This window comes from Lycium barbarum, chromosome 4 (genome assembly GCF_019175385.1).
Source record: "Lycium barbarum isolate Lr01 chromosome 4, ASM1917538v2, whole genome shotgun sequence".
Lineage (NCBI taxonomy): Eukaryota > Viridiplantae > Streptophyta > Magnoliopsida > Solanales > Solanaceae > Lycium > Lycium barbarum.
Window position 1 is genome coordinate 138,949,877 of NC_083340.1, and position 17,224 is coordinate 138,967,100.

General features: G+C 31.2%; 1 protein-coding gene across 1 annotated transcript; it reads left to right on the plus strand.

The window, feature by feature from the left end:
- The first annotated feature begins 11,248 nt into the window (after positions 1 to 11,248).
- LOC132636637 (transcription factor CPC-like) lies at positions 11,249 to 13,793 on the plus strand. The gene is made up of 3 exons (XM_060353594.1): positions 11,249 to 11,482; positions 13,075 to 13,168; positions 13,456 to 13,793. The coding sequence occupies exons 1-3, from the start codon at positions 11,425 to 11,427 to the stop codon at positions 13,541 to 13,543; spliced, it is 240 nt and encodes a 79-aa protein (XP_060209577.1). The 5' UTR covers positions 11,249 to 11,424; the 3' UTR covers positions 13,544 to 13,793.
- The last annotated feature ends 3,431 nt before the right edge of the window (positions 13,794 to 17,224 follow it).

The following is a 17,224-nucleotide window of genomic DNA, read 5'->3' on the forward strand; positions in this document are numbered from 1 at the left end:
TTTGTATTTGTTAAAAGTAGGAAAGAAAACAAGAAAAAGTTGATTGTTTTTTTGTGTGTTTCCAATGCACAAGGTATGTGAAACAAATTAGAGTATATATAGTCAGATATTGAACTCTTTAATTTGCATTTTACATGCCAGAGCTGGCTTAAAGAATTTGGCAGTGATGATCTACTAAGTGATATAAATCAAGTCAGAGGGTTGACCTCCACTAACATGCCAACACTTGCTACTTGGAAACTATTCCCTCCGATCCCAAATATTAGTCGTTTTGAAATATTGAATTTGTTTGTCAATATTTAACATATTAGAAAAACAAGAAGTCGTTAATCTTCTTCAAATCTACCCTTAATGCTTTAATGCTCTAATCAGTTGAGTATTAATTAAGTGAGATATTCAACGACCGGAGAGATAAAACGGCAGTTTAAACAAATGGTCGTATGGCTAAAGCTATTAAATGTCTTTTTAAGGGTGTGCAAATATCTTAAGAGACGATAATACGACCAGAGGTATTATGACCTTAATATTACCAATTTTCATCTTTCTTTCTTTTTCTGTGTGGGGGGTTGAAAAATAAAACATAACCCTCGAAGCAGTCTGCTGCAGGAGAATCATATCAAGAACTACTCTGACATCAACTGATACAATGACGAGATACGATAGCAAAAAATTCATCTCAATCTACAAAAAAACATTGAACAAGCAAGCTAACAGCATTCACGGTGGCATGCCTCCATTAAAATTGACGGGCTTCAATTGGAAATAAAAAAGATACTTATCGTGGAAGAAAAATCCAAAAACGAGTCCAAAAATTGTGGGAAAATATGGGCTAAGTTCTACACATATTTTAGAATTCAAGTCCAAGCCCAAAAAGAGAAAGATTGATGCCCGCATGGAGCTGAATATTCTGCCCAAAAGAGAACTTAATTCTCACCCAAATTGGGTGGAAAAAAAGTCACGTGCAAGTGACTTTCAAGGTGCATATGTTTTGGTTAAAAGTTTTGGCAACTTTTCCTTATTTTATTAGGGAATAAGTTTGACAATTATTTACACGCTTTTCTAGTTTAAAAGTTTCCTGGTTAGGTTTTAGTATTTATTTATTTTCATAAAAGTAGATTCGAATCTCATACAATTTGGGATAGGTTTGCCCTATAGGGTTGAATTTTGTTATTTTTTATTAGTCAAATATTATTATTATTAAGAGTTTATCTTCTTTATACCTTTGTGTGTGACTATTTTGGATTTATCTTGCAACCTTATAAGAATGATTACTTAAAGAGGTAAGATTAAGTCATACTTGATATCTTTGGCTCTTATTCATAAATTAAAGAAGGTAATTAGTCTTGTACAAATTATTGTTTCTTTGGCTCTTATTCATAAATTAAAGAAGGTAATTAGTCTTGTACTAATTATTGTTCTAATTTAGTCGAAATAGGGTCTAGGTCACCTTTTGATATAAGTTCTTGAGTTGACTCTATTAGTATTGTAATTAGCTTTAATACGCCAATTTTGAATACTAAAATCAATTAGAGTTCTTATCACTTAATCTTGAAATTTGGGGATTTTATTCTCGAATTTCGCATATCTTTAGATTCCATCTTTAATCTTTGTATTTTCGCTCACCCATTATTTTCTTGTTTTTGTCAACTAACGCCGATTCTTATCACAACCACTACTAGAAATAGAGGCTTTTCCGACCGACATTCACTGAGAAATTTGTGCTATGAAACATGATTTCCCACCTCATTCCCACCGAATCAGCTCACTCGGAAAACGCATGGGAAACAGGTTCCCACTGAAACGCTGAGAAACTTCATAATTTTTCTTTGTGAAAGCACTACTATTTAGGTTTTTCCCACCGACATTCAATGAGAAATAACCACTGAATATTTTTCAGTGAAAAATTCAGTGGGAAAATAAAAAAAATTAGCAGTGAACCCAAAGAAAATAGCTAGACCATCACCGAAAATTCCATTCCAATCCAGCATCTCTTAGAAAAGAGTATGTAACGTAGTTTTTTTAAAGGGTTTAAATAAGACAAAGGAAATTTCATATATATTAAATTCATTTTTATCATAAATAATCACTAACAAAAATTTGATTCTTTTTTTTAAATTTGATGTCAATAAATTAGCGAATCTAACAATTCATTTCGATAAATTGAATATTCTTGGACTTTTTTTTTAGAGGAGTAACTAATATGCATCATTACGGAGAGAGTTGCTAATAGGAGCAATGTACTGTTTTGATTGCCCATGGATAATGCAAAAAATAAATGTCAAGAATGGTTGACTTTAGCATGTTACTAAGGAAACATGAAGGAACGAGATGTAGCAGGAATCTAAAAATTATGTTAGAATTAGGATATTGTACAGTGTGTTAATTATGTTGTACACCTAAAAGTAGTTATTGAATTAGTGTAATAATTGGTTTGTTGGGAAAGTAGGTTAGTTAGAGGTATTAGACTAGGTGGTTATAAATTAGTACAGCTGTATAAGTATCTCATTAGATAATCGTTTGTATTCATTCTTCTTTCTACAGAAAATGAGAAGATCCATTTCTCACAAATTCTCTCTCTATAACTGATTCTTCATCCATGGATTAGATTTTAACAAATTAATTTTTCTAAAGGTTTAATTTAATCAATAAGGCTCCAGCTTGTATTTAATCATTCTAAACAGAATGTACTGATCAAGACATCCTAGCTCTGATTTGCTAAGAGATAATCTTTTAATAATTAATTAAACTAATGGAATGAATTCCTTTAAAAGAAATTGTGTGTGTGTTTTTGTGGAGTCCGGAGCCAAAAAGGCTTATTTTTACAGCTATTAGACAAAAATAGTATGCTTTTTTTTAGACCAAAATGGGTATTTTGTTGGATAACCAACGAAATACCCACACAAGTATTGTTCCGTGCCGATGAATTTCTTGCATTTCGCTACCTGTGTAGCGAAATGCAAGAATTTTTTTTTAAATTATTTTCCTTTGCATTTCGTGAATCAATTCACGAAATAGGCATTTTTAATTTATTTTTATTTTTTTGCCATTCGTGAAATTAAAACTGTTTTTTTTTTTTATTTTCCTTTGCATTTCGTGAATCAATTCACGAAATAGGCAATTTAAATTATTAGTTTTTTTGCAATTCGTGAAATTAAAATTGTTTTTTTTTTCCTTTGCATTTTTTAATTTTTTTTTTTTTTTTGCAATTCGTGAATAAAAACGAAACTGATTTGTATTTTTTTTTTTTGCATTTCGTTGTGCAATCAACGAAATACGTGTTTTTGTTTTTTTATTTCGTGAATTGATTCACCGAAAGTGATTTGTTTTGTTATGTTTTTTTTTTTTTTGGCATTTCGTGACACAATCAACGAAATAGGGTTTTTTTTTTTTTTTTTTTTTGCAATTCGTGACACAATCAACGAAATAGGGGTTTTTTTTTTTTTTTTTTTTTTTGCATTTCGTGTATTAAAAAACGAAATAGGATAAAAAAAAAATTATTTCATTTATATAAAAACGAAATTGGAAAATATATATATAATCTTTTTTTTGCATTTCGTGTATTAATGAACGAAATAGGTTTTTTTTTTTTTTTTTTTTTTTTTTTTGTATTTGGTGAATTAATGAAGGAAACTGATTTATTTTTTTATTTTTTTTTTTTGCATTTCGGAATTTAATGAACGAAATAGTTTTTTTTTTTTGTATTTCGTGAATAAAAAAAACGAAATAGGAAATTATAATTTTTTTTTTTGCATTTCGTATATTAAAAAACAAAATAGGAAGAAATAGGAATATATATATATATTTCTATAACGCAGTAAAATACTGCTTTATAGAAACAGTACCAAAAAAAAAAAAAATTGGCTAACTTTATTTTTTGCAACACTTAGTGTTTTTCTTCATACTTTGACCAATTATTAGTCGTGTGTCAAGACTCCGAAACGTCAATATTTTATATAGAACCTGTTATTTTTTTCTGCGTACAATAATGTAGGCCCAATACATCAAGGATACGTAGACGTTCGGATCGTCATTTTAGAGGTTGAAAAGGTGTCCGAAGTAAGTTTTGTTTGAAAAAACTTAGTGTTTGACTGTAAGGTTATTTTAGTCAACTTTATATGTTGAGAAAAAATTGGTCAGCTTTATTTTCAAAAATTGAAACCGCAGAAGTGAAATTGACATTCATAGCTACATTACCCCGAGATTTTTACGTTGAAATCTATTGCGTATCATCATCTTATAAGTAAATAAAACTGAAAATTTCACGCCAATTTGGGGGAAAATTGAAATTGAATGGGATAAAAGCTGTTTTTTTTTTTTAAAATCGCCTTATGGCGGTTTGTCCGCAGAGATCTCGAAAAAATAAGCAAGTTCAAAAAAAAAAAACGCGTAAAACGGACGTCCGAGCGCAAAGTTATGACCATCTAAAGTTTGACGACTTTACAACTAGTTTTTCTCCCTATATTTTTTAGAATTATATTTATATTCAAGATAAAGTTATGTCTTGACTTTACAACTATTTTTTTTTCCGTTTATTAAAAAACGAAATAAGATTTTTTTTTTATTTCGTTCATCTAAAAACGAAATATGAAAATAATTTTTTTTATATTTTTGTATTTCGTTTATATAAAAAAATAGGAAATAATTTTATTTTCATTTCGTTTATATAAAAACGAAATAGGAATATATATATATATATATATATATATATATATATATATATATATATATATATATATATATATATATATATATGTGTGTGTGTGTATTCCTATTTCTTCCTATTTAGTTTTTTAATACACGAAATGCAAAAAAAAAAAAAAAAATATAATTTCCTATTTCGTTTTTTTTATTCACGAAATACAAAAAAAAAAAAACTATTTCGTTCATTAAATTACGAAATGCAAAAAAAAAAAAAAATCAGTTTCCTTCATTAATACACGAAATAAATAAAAAAAAAAACAGTTTCGTTCATTAATTCACCAAATACAAAAAAAAATGAAAAAACCTACTTCGTTCATTAATACACGAAATGCAAAAAAACAAAAATTATATATATATATATATATATTCCAATTTCATTTTTATATGAACGAAATAAAAAAAATTATTCTATTTCGTTTTTTAATACACGAAATGCAAAATAAAATAAAATATATATATAATTTCCTATTTATTTTTTTATTCACGAATTGCAAAAAAAAAAAAAAAAACCCCTATTTCGTTGATTGTGTCACGAATTGCAAAAAAAAAAAAAAACACATATTTCGTTGATTGCACAACGAAATGCAAAAAAAAAAAAAAAATACAAATCAGTTTCGTTTTTATTCACGAATTGCAAAAAAAAAATGCCTATTTCGTGAATTGATTCACGAAATGCAAAGAAAAAAAAAAAAAAAACTTGCATTTCGCTACACATGTAGCGAAATGCAAGAAATTCATCGGCACCGGAACAGTACTTGTGTGGGTATTTCGTTGGTTATGCAACGAAATACCCATTTTGGTCTAAAAAAAAAAACATACTATTTTTGTCTAATAGCTGTAAAAATAAGTCATTTTGGCTCCGGACTCTGTTTTTGTGTGTTTCCCTAGAATGGTTAAGTTAAGATAATCGTTATTGTTCTAAGTATTAGTGTCTCAAACATAATTTGGATCAGATGATACAATAATATATTCAGTTCTAAATTTACTTGATGCATGTGTACGAACATGCAAGAGTTTCTGTAATTGTTCATCGTGCCTAAATATGCATAATTTGATCCATCTGCTCTTAGTTTTTCATTTTTTTTTTCTTTCTCCGAATTAATTATCTCAGATTCATTACTACTTTCTCTAATTTTATAAAAGTGATTTTAAAGAATTTGTGGATGAAATATGGTCCAAATTTATTGGTGCAATACCGTTAGTTAAATTCAAAATGCACGCATGAAAAATTGGGTTGTAAACCATTTATCATTCATTTACGGGTGATTTGCACACATAGGATAGTTTCGTGTCACAATTTAAGTTCTGTTCCATTTAAATAAATAAGTTATCTTTCGAGTAAAGATTTCTTAATTTTTTCTTCCACCCTTCCACTGTATCTTTTTCGTATGTGAGGTAGAAAATTGAAAACCTGTTATTTATTTGTGGTTGATTTAGATCATTTTTGATGAACAAACTTGAAGATCAACATCATTATTGAGTTTTCTTGAGGATGATTGTCGAAGAAGACAAAGTGGATATAATGATTTTTGAAGGTTTACTGTTGAGAATGGTTGGGATTGGTATTAGGGGGTTGGATATCAAATTTAGAGTTGATTAGATTAATTTTAAGGCAACGTGTTGGTGAAATTTATGTGTCAGTCTAGGTGATCCATCAGGACAAGGCAAGTCTATACCCATCCATTCGAACTTCTGCCGATTTGTTACGACTTACAACCAACTTCTGACCCACAAGCTCCATATTCTAACCACAAGTTATATTTCATTGAAGTTATTTAAATGACATCAAAACTTTGCAATCACCCTTTACTATATTAACATGACTAATTTCACATAAATCCAATATAAAATAGTACAGTATTCGATTGGTCGTTTTCAGAAAATTGAAGAAATTGTACTGTTTGTCGTTCAAATGGTTAAATTTATGCCTTGGGACATAATTTTTTTAAGGGTACGGGGCATAACTTTTTGAATATTATAATGCAAAAATATAAATTTATGCCCCGTAAAAAAGTTATTTATTATGAGCGGAAAAATTAAAGGCCAACACAAAATAGGGCCAAAAGTGCAAATGACTCTCCTTATAAGGAGCTAATTCAAAGTTTTGGGCTCAACTCTCAGCAACTAAAATTTTGGGCCTGACTTCTACAAGTCCAGTGTATTTAGAGCCCGTTTGGATTGGCTTATAAGTTGTATATAAGTTGTTTTCAGCTTTTTTGAGTGTTTGACTGTCCAGTTTAAAGCCATTTTGTGCTTAAAATAAGCCCAAAAAAATAATTGGGCCTGTTTGGCTTAGCTTATCTAAAACAGCTTATAAGCTGGAAACAACTTATAAGCCAAAAAAAATTAAGTTGGACTACCCCAACTTTTTTTTTTTCGGCTTATAAGCTGTTTTTTCTAAGCTCATCCAAACAGGCTCTTAGATATTTTTCAAGTAGAAATAAGACCCTTTTTTTGGTACGGATTGTCTTCAAATGCACTGGTCTTTAATTTTGGCCCTCAAATTGGAGGGCTTTAATTTTTGTGCTTCGCCTAATACCATGAGGTTTGGGGTTCGAATTCCAACTCAATTAAAAAAAAAAATCGCAAGGCAAAGTTTTGTAGTAAAGTTAGGCCTTAAGGTAGAATTTTGCAAAATTCCAACTGAGTAAAAAAAAAAAATTGTCTTAATGCAAACCTCTACCTTAAGGTAGAGTTTCACCTTATGCCCGAAGGCAAAACTCTGCCTTAATGTAGAGTTTGACTTATGCATGAAGGCAAAACTCTGCCTTAAGTAGAGTTTGATTGCGAACTCTACTAATAGCAAAACTCTGCCTTGTGAATCCAAACTCTACCTTGCGATTTTTTTTTAATTTTTTATTGAACGGGGGTTCTAACCAGGAACCAAGAGGTTTTAGCGAAGGGTAAAAATTAGAGACCACTAATTTGAGGATCAAAAATTGAAGACCACCCCCCAATAAGGACAATCGTGCAAATTTTCCGGGTAACAATTTTGGAGGAAATAGCCAAAATAGCCATTTTTCAAATCGATAATTACGGATGTGTATTAGATTTTTTAATTTGGTTTTGCACTGTTAGTTTTAGTTTTTCGGAATGAGACCAGGTAGCCATTTTTGGTTTTGCATGCAATAAGTTCTGCAAAATTATTAAGGGAAAACCACACAAAATACCCCTAAAATGCAAAATATTTATTCGCCCCATGCTCTCTCTAAACTAATTTCGCTTCAGATCCAACCGGTCGAAAATACTTACCCGAGTACCTCTCGCCCCAAACCCTTCTTCTATGATACCATCGCAGTATATTTATATACCATTTATTGTATCATAGAGGACTAAGAGAAGGACTGAAACAGTCATACATGATACTATTTCAGTATATTTACTACTACTTAGAAGAGGGAGTTTGGTCGTCCCTCTTCGTCGTCCGTTGATGGGCCCCATTAAAAAAAAAAACTTTTGGGCCCTATATTAAACAGGCCCTAAAAACAATTGTAAAAATAAATAAATTGTGGATTCCATATATATTAAACAACAACTAATATTTAAAAAAAATTGTGGGCCCTTATTAAATACAACCAGTATTATAAAAAAAAAAGTGAATCCCATATTTAAAAAACAAACAATGTTTAAAAAAAAAAAAGTGGGCCCCATATTAAACACCATGCGTATTCGTGGCAAACACTAATATAATAAAGTTTTAGATACGGAGCACAAATTACAATGTTATATCAATCGTGTTTTGAACATAGTACATATATAAAAAAAAAAAAAAATTGGGCCCCATATTAAACAGACCCATAAAAAAAAATTGAAAAAAAAATTGTGAGCCCCATATATATTAAACAACAACTAATATTAAAAAAATGTGGGCCCCATATTAAACACCATCCAGTATTAAAAAAAAAAAAGTAAACTCCATATTAACAAAATCAAGTAATATTAAAAAAAAAAAAAGTGAATCCCATATTAAAAAAACAAACAATGTTAAAAAAAAATTGTGGGCCCCATATCAAACACTAATATAATAAAGTTTTAAATACGAAGCACAAACTACAATGTTATATTAATCGTGTTTTGAACATAGTATCTCATATTGACAAAATCAAGTTATTATGTTCACTAAATATACTTAAAATATTTATATTTTAAAATAAGATAGAATTTAATGAAAAAGACAACATGACAAGTAAAATGAGCTAAACCGAGAATATTTACCAACAATTAAAAAATAGTATTTCTTCGTTTAGATAGAAAATTAATTTCTACAACAAGTCTTCTCTTTTAAAAAATATTAATAAATTTGCCGATTTTGTATTCGTAGCAAACATTAATATAATAAAATTTTAAATACGGAGTACAAACTACAATGTTATATTAATCATGTTTTAAACATAACATATACTCTCTCTCTCTATATATATATATATATAATCACTATTCAAAGACAACTACATACACATAGATGCACTATAATCTAAAGTGTTGGGCCCGTGCGCCGGGCATAAGCCGTCTAGTACATATATATACACCGAAGAAGTTGAAATATATCTTCGTGGGACCTGCATATAGGCATGCAATGTGTAATTTCCACATTCTCCATTTCTTTGCTACGAGACAAAATGTTTGAATTTAACAACTCAAACTCGAAAGTTAAAGTAGTTTCTATCTTAGTAGATTTTAATTGAAGCAATTTTTTTAATTAAAATAATATCGTATAAATTAATATGCAAAAATAAAAGACCAAAACACACTTTTTAATGGGCCAAATATGCCCTTGGGGCCGGATAAGTCTAGGTCTCTTAGATTAGATAAGTCTAGGTCTCTTAGAATGGATATGGATCAAGATCTTGTGCTAAATAACTAATTAATTTATTAATTAGGTTAAGTGGAGAACAATTTAAAATAATAACATACTGGGACTAAGTATTCGACGGTAAGAGCATGTGTAAACTGAAGTATTAACCGAGGGAAAATCTATTCAATTTTGCATAGTACAAGGGCATATTTAGACTTTTTCAGATTTTATTTTTAATAACGACTGTTTCTCCCTTTATTTTTTCGAGTTTTCAGGTGTTATGACGGTCCAAAAAATCTACAGCGCCAACCCTACATTGCCTCGACAGAGCTCCACGTTAGATTCTTAAAACTTTGATTCATTCCAATTGGTCCAAATTTGGCCTGAAACTGTGCAAAATCATCCAATTTGTCCCTAAATTATGCGTTAATGATGGGATTAGTCTTAATAGTTGATCGTTAGTCAATTTTCCTATACTATAATGGCAAGTCTATTGTTGTATTTCAAAATTAGGGAAAACAAAGCTTCAACGGGTAAAACCTTTCTGAATTTTTATGTTCACTTAACTGGTTTGATTTCATGTAGGATTGAAGGTATACTAAAAGCATGCCTAAAATCGATTTAGAAACTGACTAACATTTGGACCGATCGAAAAATCGGTCAGTCTGATCGGTTTAATCCCAATATAATTTTTAAAAAGCCGACCGATTTTGGTCGATTCTTTTAGCACCAACTTTCGGGAAACTAAAAAAACCGGCCGATTCGGTCGGTTTACTGGTCAAATTTTCAATCCACTCATTTAAGAGAACCAACCAAATTACCAACCGGCCGAGTCCGTCGGTTTTTTTTTTTTTTTTGCAAAAAAGCACTTGAAGGGTATAAATAAATAAAAAAAGGAAAGTTTTAAACCAACAAACACCGATGGTCTAGTGGCAAAATAGTATCATACCACGTTAAACACCTCGGATTGATCTTCGAATGGTGCATTTTTATAATTGTGCAATTTAAGAAAACCAATAGAGTCGGTCGGTTTTCACCGACCGAGTTCATCGATTTTTTGGACTGACAAGCTTTGTTCTGACACCCCATTTTCGGTCTATTTTCTGTCGGTAAGTCCAAAAAACTAACTGGCTGTAGTCAATTTTGACCCTTTTTTAGTAGTGATATAGGTCAGGGCCGGGCGACTGTGAAGGCTCATTTAATAGAAAACGAGCCAACTACAAACATCTACTCTTAGCATTATTTCCTCAGTGGCTCCCTGCTCCGCCATCACGACATTTTCCAAATTATATGAGGCTTCTTCTCACTGAGCCGCCCCTAGACTTATTTCAAGTTTGGGAAGCTCCGACAAACGGACTTGAGTCCCAGCAAAACCTTCTATTTTTTTCGCTCTCCTTTCCCTCATCTCTCGGGTCTCAACCGAATTTGCTCCAATTTTGCAATTTAGTCCCTTTTTTTTTATAATTGCAAGGACAAATCTAACCTTTTCCCTAAAAGAATATTTTTAAAAAAATCTCAAAAATTTGAACCTTTTCCCTAATTTTTGCCATGAATAACAGGATGGTGAGAATTGATAGAGAAACTAGGTAATACCTACTCCTAAAAGGTTGTATTGGTGAAAAAAAAAAACTTCCCAACTACCACCCCCCCGCCCCCCAAAAAAAAATAAAAAATTGGACCACATGAACCTTTTTGTCAACTACCATTCTTCTTATTTTGGATCTTTTCTCAACACCCAGTCTGTCGTTCGCTTCCCAAAATCATAGCCACGAGGCCCTTTGTCCTTGAGATGATATTCTTTTGTCTATCTCTTGATTATAAACACTGGCTTCATCCAGTGTTTTTCCTCCATATATACTTGGCTTCTAACTATTCTTCTTTAGCTCTTCATTGATACTGTCTTTAAATATTTAATACTTCCATCTCTAATGGCTGATTTGGACTGTTCAAGCACATCAGATAAATCCTTTATGGACTCGTCAGCCGGTAACTTTTCGTATTCCTTATACTTTATGTTGATACGTTTGTCCGATAGAGTTAACATCTATCTCAAGGGTCTAACTTAGACGATGAAATTCTGTCTGCTTTATTTAAAACTAATAAATAATTGCTTCTAAATTGATCTCATCTTAAATACTCCCTTTCTACTATTATATGTGACACTATAAATATGAGTGTTTGGTACTTTAGTGTTACTACAATTTTCTTGACCTCTTTTTAAACATTTTAAATTTTAATTATATTAACTTATCGTACTTTTTAAGTATTTTCAAATCTGTAATTTTATTTTATTTTAAAAAATTGAAGAATCCATCCTCAAAATCACATTGAAAATATGTGGTTTGATTCTCACTCGTAACCTCTTAGACAAAAAGTGGGACGCAGGTAGTGACGCAACTAAAAGTTTCACTTAAGATATTTAATGTTCTTTTGTTTAGATCTTTGATTTTGATATTACTTTAATTAGTGATCCTGCTGTATCTAGAATATGAATCTTAGTGGGACCAAAAAAAAGAATATGAATCTTATCGCCCGAGTATAATGTTGCTGGTTAAATTTCGGAAGTAACTATTCTGCAGTACATTTTAACTCCAGATGATACTCCTAATATAAATATTTTTCAAGGATATGCATATCTTTGTTAATAAAGTGTGTGAGTTATGACCTCACTGAAATCTTAAACTATTACATAGAGCATATTTTATTCATTCATTTATTTAGTTATCTCTTCAACACACTCACCCCCAGAGGCGAGCCCATGTGGAAGGGTGATCCTTCGGAAAAAAATTATGTATATATATGTTTATATACCTTGAGAAATTAATATATATTTAATTGTGCACTCTAACAAACGAAAATGTCTTTGGAGCGTGTTGATTGCAACTGTTGCTTCCTTTACATGTCAACCCTGATCGAACCCGAATGTCACTTTTAATTATTTTTTTGAGCCTACTTTTAGGAAAACAATAAGCGTTAAATGAGCTCACCCAGATTCGAACCTACACTGTCACCGCATGTTGCACAACCTTAGCCACTGAGCTATCTCTTTAATTTGCTTCACTGTATTAAATTTTATTTATTACACATATTTGACCTATATACTTGTATTTTCGTCACTGCTATGCTATTAATGACCGATCCGACACAGTATTATCCTTCAGTCGTCATTAAATTTTTATTGGCATTTATATTAAGATAATAGTGCCCCTGACATCTTAAAATCTTGGGTTCGCCTCTGCTCACCCCCTCAAGGGCTTCATTCACTTTTTTCATTAGTCAAACCCATTAAAGTTCATTTTTTATAATAGGTGGTGATAAAATTCGAACTCAAAACCTCTGTCTTGTTCTCATATCATATTAACGTGTGTGGCCATCTTATCTAAAGCTCAAACTATTAGAAAGAGCACATACTTGTTCATTCTTTTACTTAATTCTCTTTTCAACAATCCTCTTAACATATGTTTTCTTTTTTCCCTTCTACTGATAAAATTCAACCACCCCTTTGGTGGTTTTTAAAGAAAAAGAAAAACAGAAAAATTACTAATCTCATGTTATTCTTTCCAATGATGTGTTTTTAGCATTTGAGGCCAACAACGAAGAAACCTCGAAGCTTGAATTTTCAGAAGACGAGGAAATCCTCGTTACTAAAATGTTCAACTTGGTTGGTGAGAGGTAATTGATCTTCGTAATCTTCCTGTATTTACCATTATATTTCAATTTATTTGTCTTACTTTTCAATTCAGTTTTTTTTTCAAACATAATAGTATTACTTTCTATATTTACATCACAAGATTTAAATTTCGGAAAACTAAGATACGTTAATTTGAAACGAGGAAAGAGTACGGTACCACTAATGTACGTACTACAAGTATTTTTTAATGTGAATTTCGAAATTTTAAAGTCTTGGGTTTTGTGTTAATCAGACATAAATTAATTAATAATCATAATGGTGATTATAGGTGGTCATTAATTGCTGGAAGAATTCCAGGTAGAACTGCAGAGGAAATTGAGAAGTACTGGAACTCAAGACACTCCACCAGCCAGTAAATATTTTCTCCTTGCTATGAAGCTAGCAAAGAAACTTTGACAAAATATTTATTATTGCCCATGGTTTTGATATATTTTAATTATTATCACTTCCTAATTATTTAGTACCCTTTTAGAATGCAAGGTCATTGATATATGCCTGCACATCTCCCTTGTTTTCTTTTTGATTTTGGATGGATTTGGCAGCACAATATGCAAACAATAAAAGTGAACAGTGGATTAATAAATAAAAGAACATTGTCCTTCTCCATTTGTTTCTAACAAAAGGGCAATAATTGGTAGATTCGTCACCTGTTTGTTCAAAAGTAGCTTTGAAGCACTTCAATGTCAATGTGCTTGCCTGATTCTTTTATATGAGACAAATACATGAAATGGGAGTGGGTAAAGGGGTGGGTGGGGTAGGGTAGTGGGGGTGTTTTGGAGGGATGGGCCGGGGTGGGTAACGATGGGGGAGAAGACAACTAACGTGCAATATTACTTATCTAATTTTTCTATTTCACGAGGGAAGTTATTTTTCTAATGTTTAAGAACTTATTTTTTAGTGAAAATCAAGGAAATATGAAAAAATTTAAAACAAAATGTTTTGCTCCATGTCAAACACATGCACCCACTATCATCTTCCTTTTTAATTAATGATTCGACTAGTCTCTTTAATTTAGGTGCTCCATCTAACGGACTATGCATGGCCATAAAATTGGATCAGAGATCATCGTCATTTTAATTCTCGTGCTAATTTTCCATCAAACATATATAGTACTATTCGTATGGTGAATTCAGAAATTAGATGGACGGGTTATATTTATTGAAATATTTATTGAAATATTATTCATCCTAATATGTACATTCGTGTTTTATACTATAAAAGATGTTGGTTCAATTGAATCCATATTGCATCCGTCTCTGCATACCGAAAATTAAATAGTGTGTAGAAAAATAAAGAATCTATTTGAGCTAAACAAAGGTAGCCTATTGGCCAAGAAGCCATAAAGATTAGTTATTGTCAAGCAAGCCCTCTTAAGGCAAAGAATTTTGTGCTCCAGGCTAAACCTTAACCCCAATCAAGGGCTCATCACCTTGTGTTAACATTATGTAATTAAGGGTGTAATTTTTTTTCCCTTAAGATTTAAGGGTGTACGTTATATGATTGAAGCTATTTTTTAAGAAAATATTTTTCATGATAAAGTCGGTTTCTGGTATTTGATTACTATGAAAAATATTTTCTATCAATAAGAAGGAATTAACATGGCTTCCCTCACATATGGTAGCCATTTTTCTTACTATATTGACTTTTAATTTCATATTAGTTGCTCTAATTAACTAGTATTTAGATATTATTATTATTATTATTATTATTATTATTATTATTATTATTATTATTATTATTATTATTATCAATTACTCAAAATTTAATGAAAACACCCTTCAATTAACTAATATAATTATTACTCCTAGTCCTAACGTTTACTATTTTCTTTCAAAAAATAATTTCCATCTCACCAATCAATTACTGTAAAATGACTCCATCATACCAAACAGACCCTTAATACCTTGTACTCTATTAGTAAATATGATGAAATGGTCATTTGGGATTTGGAGTTAGGTATACCTAATAGATCAACTTGTCACTTCGTAACTTGCATCAACTAACAAAATAAAAATTCTCACCATGACCAAGTATAATGAAAAGGAAGGGGAAAATCAAGAAAAGTTAAACAAACTTGTTTTCATATAATCAAACATACACTGACCATATACACATCGAGAAGAAACTAAAACCAAGAACAGAAAAGAAAAGAAACTCGCCATCTTGATTTGGAATACTAACATACAATAATATGTAATTGACCCGCTAACACACTTCAATAATATCTTTGGCTAACATAATATTGAAGTATGTAACTATCTCATCTGAAAACTTAACTTATCAGAAAAAATACATTTTTAATTACTTAACTATGTTTGCAAACACGACCCATCATGTGCAAGACCTGAATGACCTCAATATGATGAGTAGAGAAAGACGATGTAAGATAAAGAAGATATGAGGAGACAAAAGAACCCGTAATCAGAAGACGAAAGGCTGCTGCTCCCAGAGCTACCTCCTCCCCTAACCCCGCCACGTCGGCGCCCCATCACGGGATCCGAGAGGAGGCACACGGCCATGAGTACTAAAACAAGAACTATCGCTATTTTAGATGTAATCGCCATCTTCAAAACTATGCAAAAGAATATAGGCCGTGCAATAATATTTAGGGTCTTATATATAGTTGTGTATTAGTCAACGCAGTGCTATTTTGAATATTTTTAACCTATGGATGGTGGCGTGTTGTATTATCGACATGACTTGATTTCGTGATAATGTCAAAATAATAGTACTATCTCAATATTCTATGATGTCAATCGAAAAAGTTTACTCGTATATGATGTTCACAAAAACAAAGCCCGACACGTGTTATAATACATGAATTTTTATAATTTGATTATGATTAATGTAAACATCAAGGGAGGAGATATGTTTTCGGGTCACTATAAATCTTCTTCAGTTCTTCTTCTACTAATAATTTTCCTTTTTTTCTTCTTGTCTTAGTTTTCAAAGTGTTAATTAAGTACATGCCAGCTGTTATCTCTTAATAAAACTTCCCAAAAGATTAGAGCGGCCATCTTCGCACGTCTATTATATAGGCTTTTTAGTAAAAAGTCCTCCCTTTTTTTTTTCCATCCGGCGGAAAAAACATTGTTTATACATAGTTAAAAAAAAAATTATATATATAGTAGATGTCGAACCTCCTTTGGCTTCTTCGTATATTTACTTTTTTATATTTTGAAATCCCCTTAGTGAAAATCTTGGCTCCGCCACTGGTCTGGTACCCGTATTAGAGTTCGATTATATCGGAATTTAGCTTAGGTCCCATTCAGGGGAAGCATGCCATATCAAAGATTTTTCTATACCCAGAGCTCGAATCCGAAACATCTGGCTAAGAGAGGTACAACCTCACATCCTTTGTTTCTAATTTAATTACTTTTAAAATTTAAAGCAATTGCACCTAATATAAGAGTAGTAGAAACTAGAAAGACTTTCTCCCTGGAACACCATAGCCGCCAAATCGAACTCATGAAAGGCCAAAATCGAACTCATGAAAGACTTTCTCCCTGATTAGTCTTTTTTAGACTAGAGAAGAATGGCCTGTGCTTAAATTTAAGATATTGGAAAGGTTATTATTTTGTGGCTTGGGGCAGCTATTTGACGATAATGGTGTACCAAGTAAGTTATAAATCTGAACTTCACTCAGCCGTTAGCCATCAGCCATGAGGATTTGAATATTATTGGACATACTACAAACACTACATATTGCCTTCTTAATTTAGTTTCATATAATAAAACTAAATCTTTCTATAATTTACTCGAGAAGGACAAATATAGCAGTTGGATCAGCACAAGCAAAACTTATCTTGATGATCAAAATGTTACAAAAATTTCGTTTCTTTGTTTTTTAATAAATGCATGTACCTTAACAGAGTCGAGACTTAATAAGGAATACATCTATGAGAGTATATCATTATACTTGAGCAATGTAACACCTACAAAACCAATCGAATTTATTTTTCTGCAAAAGACCTCCATTCCAATCTTGCACGATCTCTTTCTCCTCAATTGTACTCGCCTGCACCGTCAGCATAAAG